Source organism: Alligator mississippiensis, chromosome 1 (genome assembly GCF_030867095.1).
Source record: "Alligator mississippiensis isolate rAllMis1 chromosome 1, rAllMis1, whole genome shotgun sequence".
Lineage (NCBI taxonomy): Eukaryota > Metazoa > Chordata > Crocodylia > Alligatoridae > Alligator > Alligator mississippiensis.
Genome location: NC_081824.1, coordinates 243,181,397 through 243,194,196, shown reverse-complemented (window position 1 = coordinate 243,194,196; position 12,800 = coordinate 243,181,397). Strand labels below are relative to the sequence as shown.

The 12,800-nt window shown below is 50.6% G+C and overlaps 1 protein-coding gene across 2 annotated transcripts; it reads right to left on the bottom strand.

The window, feature by feature from the left end:
* Nucleotides 1–210: 210 nt before the first annotated feature.
* Nucleotides 211–11,004, bottom strand: TAPBPL (TAP binding protein like). Of its 2 annotated transcripts, XM_014604000.3 has the most exons (7): nucleotides 10,826–11,004; nucleotides 10,210–10,458; nucleotides 7,291–7,572; nucleotides 6,327–6,668; nucleotides 5,787–6,116; nucleotides 4,717–4,812; nucleotides 211–2,586 (listed from the first exon to the last, which is right to left on the bottom strand). In XM_014604000.3, exons 1-7 carry the CDS (start codon nucleotides 10,872–10,874, stop codon nucleotides 2,567–2,569), a joined length of 1,368 nt encoding a protein of 455 aa, XP_014459486.1. In that variant the 5' UTR covers nucleotides 10,875–11,004; the 3' UTR covers nucleotides 211–2,566. The 2 variants fall into 2 exon arrangements, with proteins under 2 accessions (XP_014459486.1, XP_006258428.1); XM_006258366.4 differs by lacking the exon at nucleotides 4,717–4,812.
* Nucleotides 11,005–12,800: the final 1,796 nt, after the last annotated feature.

Here is a 12,800-nt window from a genome sequence, read left to right as displayed (position 1 = left end):
TTCATCTACCAAAGAACCTAACCATTGGAAAGATTTCTTTTGTTCCTAACGTAGCGTTCATGGGCAAAAACCACAACACCGCAGCCTACGTTGGTATAGAGGTGCACTTCCTCAGTATAGTGAGTCGCTACAGTGATGTAGAAGTGAAAAATAACCATGCACACGGCGCAGTAACAATGGTGCCAAAGGGGCATGTGTAGACATGCCTAATACATTAAAAAATATATTTTTTATTGTCTTTAGCTCTATGAACTATGGCATTTTCCAACATGTATTTAGCATTCCCCATCAAATTTAATCACTCCCTTTGGTTCCTCTCTTAACCAGGATAGATATTACGCATATCTGTCCTGATTCATAGCTATGGAATCATAGATTTTAACCATTTTGTGAACTCTTCTAAAATATCTCCCAATTTTCATCACATTTTTCTTGGCCAAAAGGCTTACTCAGTCAATTTTGTGCATATGTTTTCTCAGCACTGGGAATTTATCCCTTTCAAAGCACAAACTATATACTTGCACACACATATCTGCTTATACTATACACAATGAAACTATATATACATATATATATATCTTTAAAAAGATTACATAAATTATATAAATATATAAATATAGATAATCTTTTTAAAGACCTGCTTTAATCCAGAGTTGATGATCATGGCAGTACCTTCTGGCCTTAGAGCAGGGGCGGGCAAAATATTGCCTGTGGGCTGGATCTGGCCTGCCACATGATTTTATCTGGCTTGCAGATGCTCCTCTGGAGAATTGTATCCAGCCTGCGGTTGTCCTGGCTTTCGGTGCTTCTCGCCCTTTTCCCTTCCCCATGCAAGCTGGCTATAGAAGCAGCAGCAGCAGCCACTCTCTTCCCTGGCAGGACTGTCTTGTCCCACTCCCCAGGCCCCAGGGTACACTTCAAGGCAGGAGGCGCTGAGCTCCTGGCCAGGCTTCTGCCTGGTGAGTCTGTCTGTGTGCAGCTCTGACCCTGTGGCCATTTGCAGACCAGACAGCTCGGTCCCCAGCAAGTGGAAGCTCAGGTAAGGTTCTTCCCCGTGGTGAGGGAAGGGGTGCAGGGGAGGAGGGCCAGGAGCTCTAGGTTATCTGGGCTCTGCCAGGCCAAGGCGTGGTAGGGGCATGGGTGTGGTTAACGTGTTGCTGTGCTGTGTTCCCTTGTGCCACTTCAGGCTGAGCCACATGGGCACAGCTGGAGTGGCTGGTGCAGCTACTGCCTGACCCTGAGTCCCCAGCATGTAAGTGGGTTGGGCAGGAGCCATGCCAGGTGCACCCACTTGGCCTGAAGCAGCATGCAGGAACACAGAGTGATACCAGCCTGGCAGTGTATCAGGGACTCAGGGCAGGGAAGGGGATGCAAGGAGAAGAGGGAACAAAGGTTAGGTTTCTGTAACCTGTTTTCTTTCTGCCTTTAGATCAGGGGTGAGCAATTATTTGGGCTGCAGGGCCACTTGGGGAGTTTTGGTGAGCTGTTGAAGGGGTGACCTGGCCCACAACAGCTCACCAAAACTCTCTTTGTGGCCCTCTGGCCCAAATAACTGTCCACCCCTGCCTTAGAGCCTATGAATAGTGCCAGTTGGATCTGTCCTACATTTATTTATCAAAGAAATGAAGTTAAAATTTTTGCCTAGCTTCAATTTCTCTTTGCTGCTATGGCTGAAGTGCCCCATGGGGAAGGGATCAGTGCTGGGAAGAATCTCTTTACCCTAGTATGTTTTCCCTGTTTTCCACTCTACTGCCCTTGACTAAGTCTGAGAGAATGAACTATTTCTTCTTTGTTGATTATTTCTGTAAAAAGGGCAAAAGCTGTGAATTATATAATGATTAGTGAAGTTCTGCTCTGTTCTGTCAACCTCATACCCAATATGTGCCACAAATCAAACTGGAGAGGTCCTAAAAGAACCCAACAGTAAACAGTGCAGGTGTGGTCTGGTTCAGCTCTAGAGTGACCCCCATTCATTACGGATCATTCTCTCTCTGCTCTGAGTTATCTAAATGCAGTTTTCAAAAAAGATACCCAGGTGGGCTTTGTTGGCTAATTAGAGCCATAACTAAGACCAGAGATGGGATAATTCCAGTGGGAAATTGAGTTTCTACCAACCCTTCCATGTTCAGCACAGACTGAATGTGAGCTGGCTGTTCCCCCACCCCAGAGTGTCCATTGTTTAGGGGCAACCTACTCCCTATTTGTTTTGATAAAGCAATAGTTCCTAACCCTGTTATCAACTACATAAGGCAGTGAGACCCTGCGGTGTGGGAAGAGCAATGCCAGTGGGGTTAACAAGGTAACCTTCCCAAGGTGGAGACATTCCCTTTTCAGTGAATCCATCTTCCCAGATCATACTGCTCCTCTGTTCTTCCAACAAGAAGCAGCATGAGGGTTCCTGACCCTACCACATGGGATTCAGGTGCCTGACAAATAATTCTGTCCATGTAAAATGAGATCAGTTTTTAAGTGGTTGGATTGCCCTCTGGGATGGCACCTGTCAGAGGTGGTACAGGAACATGGGTAGCTGAGGTCACTGTCCCTTTCATTCTGAAGTCTCCAGAGATTATTCAGCTTTCAGATCAACTGAAAAGAAAGAAAGATAGAAACGTTTCAGAAGGACAAAAATGATCAATACTACTCCCCACCACCGCCAGTGGTCTGCTGCTAACAGCAGCTGAAGGGTAGCAAACTTTCCACCTTCTCCTTACCTCTGCCAGCCAAGAGGCTCTGTCAGAAGAGAAGCACGAGCACTGGGATGGCCTCCCAGTTACCCTATTTTCAGTTTCTTCTGGCAGGAGGCACCACAGGATTGAAACAGGAGCACTACCTATGGGGGAGCTTCTAGATATGTCAGCCCTGACCTGTTCACCCAGTAAGGTTTCTATGTCATCTGTGAGGCATTAGAGCCAGCTGGGGGCTTCCAGCTATGCCACTCCCCACAGAAAGCACTGTAGTTAGAGGAGCCTGAGAGTTTACTGTAGAGCAGGGGTGGACAATTATTTAGCCCTGCAGGTCACATAGGGAGTTTTGGTGAGCTGTTGTGGGCTGGGTCAGCATCCTCCCCTCCCCAAAACTCCCTAAGTGGTTGATGCTGTCAGCCTGGCCACATGTCCTGCCCGTGTGGGTCCTAGCCACTGCTCATTGTTTGGGTTTCATGGGCTGGTGCCACTTAGCTGGGGATCTCAGCCCCAGTCCTGCCTGCCTGTCCTGCTCCCAGATGCTGCTCCCTGCCTGTCCACAGCCCCTCCTGGCCGAGTGTGGAGCAGAGCCACAATCTGTTGCCTGTATGCATCAGCAACAGGCATCACTCCCTGCTTGTCCCTGCTCATGGAACTGGTGCATGTCACAGGGATGTGCAGGCAGCAGATCGTGGGCCTGCTCCATGCTCAGCCAGGATAGGGCTATGAATGGGTGGGGAGTGGCATCTGGGAGTTGGGCAGGTGGGCAGGGCCAGGGCTGTGATCCCCAGTTGAATGGCAGAAGCCCATGAAACCCAAACAGTAAGCACCAGGTTTGTGGCTGATGGGGCCAGGTGCTAGGAGCTAAAGGGCTCCAGAGCCAGTAGAATGCAAGGAGCCCCCATTGGGACCTTTGCAGTCCCAATGGGGGCTCAGCTCTTTCTGTGGACTCCCAGTGCTATATGAAGCCAAGCATTAGCCCAGTCCAAACAAAGCCGGGAGAGAGACCCAAGCAGGTGCCATTTGCAGCCCCAGGTATGGCTGAAAGGAGCTGGGAATAGCAACAAAGGGCTGAGTGGAAGCAGGAGCTTGGCAGCGGGTCAGGGCTCTGGAGGCAGTGGAGCTGTCACCAAGGTGGGGAGGAGTGGAGGGCCTGGGCCACAAGGAGGGAGAGTGTAGACCAGATAGGACTAAGTGGGATAAGTGCCAGACAGAAGCTGCATAGTGGGGGCCAAGCTGGAGATGCCATGAAGTAGGGGCGTTTCGGAGCAGCAGCTCTGGGAATGAAGCCAACGGTGCTGGGCTCCTGTCCCAAGGCACCCAGCACGGGTCCCTACCCTGCAGCCCATGTCAGGCACCGATGCTCTCTCTGATCGCTGGGGCAGACGGGCAGGAGTGGCCACCTGGGTGCTGGGGCTCTGGGTCAGAAGCCAGCAACTACCTCTGTTCTCTTGGCAGGCATGTCTAGTGCTGTCCAGCATCCTGGCCCAGGCCGCCCCCTGTGCCTGTGCTGGGCAGGACCAAGGGACCCGCCATAGGGAAGACAAAAATCCCTCTGCAGGCCTTATCTGGCCTGCAGGCCATATTTTACCCACCCCTGCTCTAGAGGATGTTCCAAACTATTCTACCTCCTGCCTCTCCCAGCCAGAAGCAAGAGGGTTGGGAATAAGAAGAGTACAGGATTTCTTATTGCAGGTATGTGTCTGTATAACATCCCTCTGTCCTGCTTTCATGTATACCCCACTTAACTACTTGTACACACAAGTCCCAAATCCAAAAAATGTATTGGTGAGACTGCTCTGGGATAACTCCCCTGGCTCTTGGGCGTATTTAAACAATAGAGATGTTGAGCGTGGTCAGTCATGCAGGGAGGTTCCCCACAGCAGTTTCACCACACATTTCTAAGCTTGTCCACTGGGAGTAGATTGGTAGGACATTGTCAAAGGCATCCCTGCCCAGGAGGGCTGGGAATGTGGTGCAGAAACACCTGTGGAGCTCTGGCTGGGGAGGAGGCTGTAGCTCTGTAGACTTTTACCTGGCTTTCTCCATCTGTGTGTGAGGCCAAAGAGAGCAACAACGAAGAGGGCAGTAGAGATGATAACTCCCACAACCACTTTGGATGTTTTTTGGTCTGTTGGAGTAAGAAGGAAATGGAGACTCAGCAGACCCTGTGTTTCATAGAGCTAAAACCCTCAAAAGTGCCCCAGGATGGGGTTTTGGTCTAATTGGAGGAAAGAATGTGAAATAATCCTGGGAGAAGATTAGTTCCCCTGATATAGAAGTGAGATGCTCTGGGACAGCATCAAGCTCAACCAGGGAAAGTAGCCTGTGCCAGAAAAGAGGAGTTCTCAGGCAGAGTTGGTAGCACACTGGGTAGAACAGTGTAGTAGAGAGCTTGAGCAGTGTTTAGTTCCCCAGAGGAAGGAAAAGGAAAGTGGGAGGTGGCCAGGTCATATCTGGTTGGGGGTGACAGTGCAGAGAACACCTTAGGCATAGCTGAACTCCCACAACAGGTCTTGAGCAGGTCTAGAGCCAAATACAGCCATCTTTGGTTCCCTTGCTCTAAGGAAGAGGTGACTGACCCTCAGCACACATGACGTGAGTGGTACAGGAAGCTGATGTGTGGCAAGTGAGCCCCAGTCAACTTCTGGTGCCCCAGGGTGCAAAAACTTATCAGGTATGCCTCTGGGGGGCAGGGATCAGAGTGGCATTTGGGGAAGGCCAAGGCTTGTGGTACACCAGCAAAAAAAAAAAAAAAAAAAAAAAAAAAAAAAAAAAAAAAAAAAGGTTGGCCACCACTGCTCCAAGGCATCCCTTGATGCTTGTAATCTCCATCCCAAACAGTGCAAAGTGCTTCATAATGTAGGAGATATGACTTGCATGTGGCTTTATAAAGTTAAAACATGAGTGGAGGAAGCAAGCCTGAAAGGTCAGGTAGGAAAAAGGGACTGGAGATGGAAAAGAATGGGGAGAGGAGCAGAGAGAAATGAAGCTATACAAGGATATTATATGTAGAGTGGAGTAATAAGAGCAAGCTGGGACTAAGAGATCATAGGTTTGAAGCAGAGGCTGGGAAGCAGGGGCAGTGAGTGCTGACTCTCTTACCTGGTGCTCTGAGATGGGCACTAACTACAACTGGCTCCTCAAGGGCTAGGTGTGAAACATGGCAGCTGAAGGTGACTGGTGCCAGTTCTGTTGCTAAGTTGATGAGCAGGTAGGAACTGATGCTATAGGTACCAACTTGGCCTTGCCTGTGGCTGGAAAAATATATGCTCGAGCTTGGGATGGGCACCTTGTCTTCATCCTCAGGGGACTCCCGGGTCCAGCTCACTGAGACATCCAGGGGGTAGTAGCCAGAAATCTCACAGGTCAGGGTCGTAGTTCCATCACCCTCCCGTGACACCAGGTCTGGGAACAAGCGGACTCTTGGGGGCTCTGTGGGGGGTGAAAAGAAAGTTAGGCCAGTGAGAAACTGCTTTGGAGGGGATGAGAAAGTAAAAAGGAGCCCTTTGCCCTGGCAATAAGGAATGAGGGAGAGGGACTGCAGAATCAAAAAGTGGAGCAGAGATGCTGGGCAGGTCAGGTTTCAGCTCATGGGGCCTGTCTCCCACACTTCCCCCCTAACTAGACTCCCCATTTCCTTACCGGCCAGCTGCAGCTGGATGATGTGCTGTGTTTGATGCTTGGGGCTGGACACCAAGCAGATATACGTCCCTTCATCCTTCATGCCCACACCACGCAGGCTAAGTGATGCATCGCCAGTCTCCAGCAGCTGCACCATGTCCACATGGGCCGTTGGCTGCTCTTCTTGTGGCTCACTCCCTGTCTGGTACCGGAACACACTGCGCCCACTGCCTTGGTGCTGCAGCCTCCACTCCAGCAAAGCCAGTGGAGAGCCAGGTGCCAAGGCAAACCTGCAGTTCAGGGTGACGGAGCTGCCAAGACGGGTGCGCAGGGTCGGGGTGAGAGATGATGACTGGAATTCAACTAAAAACCCATAGAGGGGGAAAGAAGGATAGAGAGACTGTTACAAACATGTTGCCTTGTGCAGAACAGCAAGGAAAGGGGCCCAATGAACCAGCCCACACAAGAGGATCCATTTTGTGGAGTGGGTGGAGGCACATAAACTGTGCCTTTCCCACAAAAGAAGCTCCCCTTTTTCCCACAGCCTACAGACTATGGGGACTAGGTGTACATGGTTACTCTCCCTACATGTTTTTGAATCCACATTTGAAGCACAAGGCACTTGCCACAGTCAGGAGTCAGCAGACTGGCACAGTGGTGGGGAGGAGCAGCAGGAGCAGAACTGGATGCCTGAGGGCAGAGCAGGGGAAAGCAGAGTTGTTTGCGGGGGCTCACTGCAGACTCAGGAGTTAAAGCCTGAAGTAAGGAGGGGGCCCCAAGGATCCCCAACATTTTAGTTCTCCTTTCTTGAGGAGACTGTTTAGTTCTGCAACCTGCTGGTGATTTCCCCCTAGCAGCTGTCCACACAGTCCACACTTCTGCTTTTGTTGGGTACCTGCTTATAGAGCACGAATAAGATTCTGGGGTCCCCAGTGCCCCTAATGCCTCTTGCTGCAGCAGGTGCATCCCAACCCCATTTAATTACCTGTTGTTAGCACTGTCCCCTCATTGCTTACAGGGACCTTCAGCTTTGGGTGCAGCACAATCATTCTCTCCTCTTCCTTCCCATCACTCCTGCAGGGGCCCCTCAGCACTAGAGCAATACTGATCCCACTGGACAGCTTCAGGGTCCCCATGAACCAGGAGGACTGGCAGGTCCCCTCGTCTGTCTGGTGTCGGCTGTACAAAGAGATCTCACAAGTCACCTCCTCTCCAGAACAGTCTGCATGCAGCAGGGATTCTGCATATGGGATGGCTACCAACTTGGCTGTAACAAGATGGGGAGAAACATTATACAATGAGTGTCTTAGGCCCCTCCCCCATGGTACATATACTACACAATTAACTGGTTAATTGTGCAATAAATTTAGACCCACCACACATGCAAAGCAAGACCAGCCACACATGCAAAGTAATTATCACCAGGGATCCAGGTCTTCTGTTTGCAGCTGCTCATGCAGTTAAGTCTATGGGAGGTGGGGGTTGGAGGGCCATAGCTTGAAAAGTATCTGGGAGGCTGTGTGTGTTGAGGGGGGCACCTGCTGGCACTGGGGGAAGGTATCTGGGTGCTGGGGCTGCGGCAGGATAGGGGGGCTGAGGCAGTACTCAGTGCCACCAGCAAGTCCAGCTCTGCACTGTTGCCAGTGGAGTCTGCCCGGAGGTATTTGCCCCTCCAGTGAGGGAAGGGAGTGGGTGGGGGCCATCAGGGGTGGCAGGGAGCTGCATGGCAGGGCCAGCAGTGCCAGGGCCGGTACCCATGCTCTCAGGGCCAGGGGCAGAGGCAGCCAGGAGACACTACCCAGAGGCAGGGATGTGTAGCCAGGCTGCCTGGTGCCGTGCAGGATCTCTAGTCCAGGGCAGGGGGCGCCACAGGCCTCCTCTCCTTCTCCCTCCATCCCATCCCATCCCATCCCAGGGCCAGATTTGCTTTGCTGCCACCCACACGAGTTGGAGCTGCCACAGCCACTGGACACCAGCCTGGGCAGGACAGGACCTTGAGCTCCTCACCGTCCTCCTGCTGCCTGCAGCATGGCTGGCCCAGAGCTGTGCTCTGCTTCACACAGCTGTTGTGGAACGTGGCACTGGTCCTCCCAGCCTCACCCCAGCTGGCAGCATAGGGTCGGAAGTGAGGGGCATTAGCAGGGCTGGGGGACTGGAGTGGAAGTGCAAAGCACTGACATGGGCAGAGCACCAGAATATCAGGGTTGCTCAGTCCCAAAGAAGCAACAGGGTGGGGGAGAGGGCTGGGTGTGAGGGGGACAGCTACAATAGGACCTGCATCCTGGTGAGCAAAGGTAGCAGGAGGAGCTCTCATTTTCCATGATAAAAAACCCCAAATCAAATACTAAAGTATATAGGTATTTAGAATTTATTTATTATAATGAATGAGGCACCAGTAGGCTTCTAAATTGCTTTAAAATTGTAAATATATCAATAAAGCATTGTGGTAAATTGATACCTGTGTGTATATACATATATATATAAGTGGCATTTCATTTTAATCATGAAAAAATGCAGATTTGGGGTTCTTTTATCAGAGAATTTGGGGTTTTGAGAGAATTTGCAATTTTTAAACAGAGACAACCAGGATCCCTGTTCACACAATTAACTGGTTAATCGTGCAATAACTTCAGACCAGCCACACGCAAAGTAATTATCAGGCCATAAAAATGTCCATCTAGCTATAAAAAGAGCCAATCATCAACAAAGTTAGTGTTTGAAAATGTGTAAGTACTTTATAGCTGGCTTCTATACAACTTTAATTTGAATATGTGGCAGGGCCCAAAGAGACAGAGGGTCATGCTTTAGAAAACACCACAGACTCAGCAATGCTACCCAGGGCCAGACTGCTGCTGCACAAACATTAGAGAGCTTTAGCTTGCAGTATGGGGCTTTCAGCTTACTTAGGCAGCAGACAGTACTGCAGGGAATGAGATATGCCAAGAGTGGGCTCAGATCGCTACAAAGGGAACTTTCCAACTGCACCTCCTCATGGCAGAGGGTGGAAACACACAACAGGTGTGGCTAGCACACCTCTGGATTGTAGTTAAATGGTGACCTCTCCGGGTCCAAACGGAAGAAACATTTACTATGGAGTTACGCCTTCATTTGGCAGTAATTTACTCCACAGCACGCTTTACTGCAAAGATGACTAATTAGCTTTGCAGTAAAGTGTCATAGTCTACAAGGGTGCCGGTATTATGGCACAGTAAATTAATTAACTCTGTTGTAGGATAATACTGTCCGTACCATCCTAGTACTATCCTACAGCAGAGTAGTTACGTATACTGCAATGCACATGTAGACTGTGACAAGGGCTGGCTGAGGCATGACAATGCTATAGTTCAAGGGCTGCCTGCCACCTAGTCCTGTACTGTAGCACCCTCTGCCTCAGCCAGCCCCTCCACAGCATGTTGAGCTGGCACAGCAGGAGTTTATTGCTACGTACTAATTGCACATGTTGATGCACCCAGTAAGAAGCAACTCTCCCAAGCTGGCTGCCCTCAGTAGGGTACTACACCAGTGTCTGACCACTAGGTGACAGGCAAGCCAGTTAGCATGGTGCAAAATGGCTACTTTGAAATGAAATTAAAAGTGATAGCGGGTGCATGTCATATATACATGTTAGAATCACTTTCTTCAGAGCCAATTTACTTCCAACTCCCCCAGAAGTAACTTTATATTGGATAACAGCATTTCCAGTGGACTAAATGCTGTGTCACATGTCCACTCCACTTCTCCCCCAGAGTAAACTGAGAGTACTTCAGAATAAACACAACATGCATCTACACCCTCAGTCCATCAAACGCCCAGTAAGCCTGAGGGCTAGGGCCCTTGCTTTGAGTCTGTGGGGTATTACCATGGCTGACATAGCAACAAATCTATTCCCAGCTCCCTCACTCACCTGAAGCCTCAAAGATGAGGGGGGGTGCAGAGCCAGTGCTTGCCCCTGGCACTTCATAATTGGTGACATCGTCCAAGCTCCCATCATTGATGACACTGACATCTCTCAGCACCAGAGTGGCACTGTCCTGGGAAAATGAGCTAGCAAATGAACCTGGCAAATCTCCTGCAGTTTCCTCTATGTAGAGGCAGTCCAGAACCACGTCCACAGAGCGTAATGAGGATCTGGGGCCTAGATCTTCTGTCCACCCTGTAGCGATGGAAATGAACCACCTGAGATATATGGCACATGCACTCCCAAACACATATGCACCCCTGCAGAGAAGGGGAGGATCCAAGGGATTCCTGCAGCAGGCTGCCCCTTCCCCAGAAGTAGCTCTGACTCAGCAGGACCTCCTCAACCTCTCTGCCACCTCTTGCTACTGGAAAACCTAGTCTCTCAGCAGCATAAGCTCAGGGCCCCTCCATGTAAGAGAGAGGTAATTTGTTTCTCTGGCCTGTTGCAGGGTGTTACAGGTTCCTTCTCTTGATGCCTGATCTTAAAACAGATGCCCGAAGAGACTGTCCTGGGGATCCAGCGAGCTCACCCCGTTGCACCCCCCACCCCTTTAACTCACCCGCCTTCAGAGCCAGCAGTCCACAGAAAAGGACAAGCCCCAGGCTCATTGTGCTCCACACAAAAGACTTCCAGACAGCCAGAGACCCCAGGGCTTGTCCGGAAATCACGCTGCTCTGAGTCTGCAGTCAACTTCTAATTTTACTTTCACTTTGCCTCGCACACTTGAGAGCATTAACTCTGTCCTTTCAGGGCAGTACAGCCTGACAGGCTCAAACAGGGAAAGGAGAAATTGAATAGGCAGCAGCCTGGGATTGAGGAGCATCAGCAGGGCTGGGGGTGGATGGCTCTCACTTTCCAAATTGAAATGTACATCTGGATTTAGATAGGGAAGGCCAATAAATCCAGCCACCTTGCACCAGGCTGAACACTGCTGCACCTTGTTCTCCATCTTCTTCAGATCTATAAAGAGAAAATCGCATCTTCATGAGGGGGGAGCACAGTCCTGCCAGGATCCCAGATGTGATTGCCACCCCCTCTGCAGAGGGCATAGCTACAGGCTTTGTTATTTAGGAAACCTTGCCTTCTTTCTTCTTTCTCAGTGTGAGAGAGGGAAGGCAGTGTTTTGTTCTGTTTTGTTTGAGGAAGTTTATTTTCTCTTTTTGCATATAAAGGGATTTTGCCTGTTACAGGGCCTCCTTTTCAGGGATGACAAGAGGGGGGAAGGGGATATGATTAAGAGGCATCTATAAGATGGCTTTCCGTATACAGGAAAGTGCTGTTGCCACACAGCAGCGGTGTACATAAGGATGGCCGTGGTATGCTTATGGCTTATGCTCAATTCACTTGCCTCCCCAGCAACAACCTTGCAAACAATTTACAAGGCTTCAGGCTAAACCCTGTGACCTTCTTCCAGCCAAGGTAGCAGCCACCTCACTAAGCCGGTTCCCCCAAAACCAGAACTCTCTGGCCCTCCATTCTGGGACCTTGTGAGTTAGTGCCACCTTATTTCATGTCATGGGACAGTGTGGTACATGTCCATAACTTCCCAGGATATGTGTATATCTGTTGGCCTTGTTGCTTTCCTGGGTTAGATACCCTATCTGCCTCGAATGCTGTGAGAACTGTGTGTGTGACTCAGGCAGAACAGTCCTGAAATATAAACATCAAGTCCCAGTCCCAGTCCTGGGCTGAATGACTCTAGGACAACATTTGTCCCAGATTCCCCTCAATACACTCAACTATCATCCCAGTATCATGTGCAAGGATCCAGGTTTTCAGATCGCTGTGGAAAAATACGGATTTTCTTCTTTTGAAGCAGTAAACTGCAGGAAACAGTGGGTTTCCCCTTGCAGGCTGGCAGAGTTCCAGTCTCAAGGGGCTGCTTGGGGCTGGGGAGAACGGAGTGCAGGGGGTGCCCTGTGCATGTACACATGTGCACAAGTGCACGTGTCTGGGAATAGAGTTAGGCAATGGTGAAGATCAGCTCCCCCAGCTGCCTGCAGGTCAGTCTAAGCAAGGAGCAAGTGTGGGGCAGCAGATGGAGGCCCCTACAGTGAAGGAAGGAGTGCAGAAGGGTTGGTGGCTAATGCTAGGGCTTGGGGAGCTGCCCATCTGGGGCACTGCATAGGACCTGGAGCTGGGGTGGAAATGCATGGCTGTGTGGCCCAGCTGGGGGAGCAGGACAGAGATGGGCAGCTCTTCCAGGGGGTAACGGGGGGCGGGGGGTTGGCTCCCTGCTGGTGCATGCACTTCTGGGGAGGGAAGAGTGAGGGAGAGGTGCTCCCTCTAGATTTGTGCATGGAGTAGGGGTTGAATCAGGGTGACTACCTTTTCAAAATGCAAAGACAGGATACATCCCTGCCACACCCCTCCCCTGATGGCATGGACAGAGCAGAGCCAAGTAGAACCCGTGGGGTGCAGGGGCAAATGCAGGCTGCTCACTGTGGGGGTTGGGGCTTCCTGCCATGCTGCCTTCCCACCGGAGGCCTCTGTTGGCCAGCAGATGAGACCCGGTATAGGGCAGAGAGGCTTGG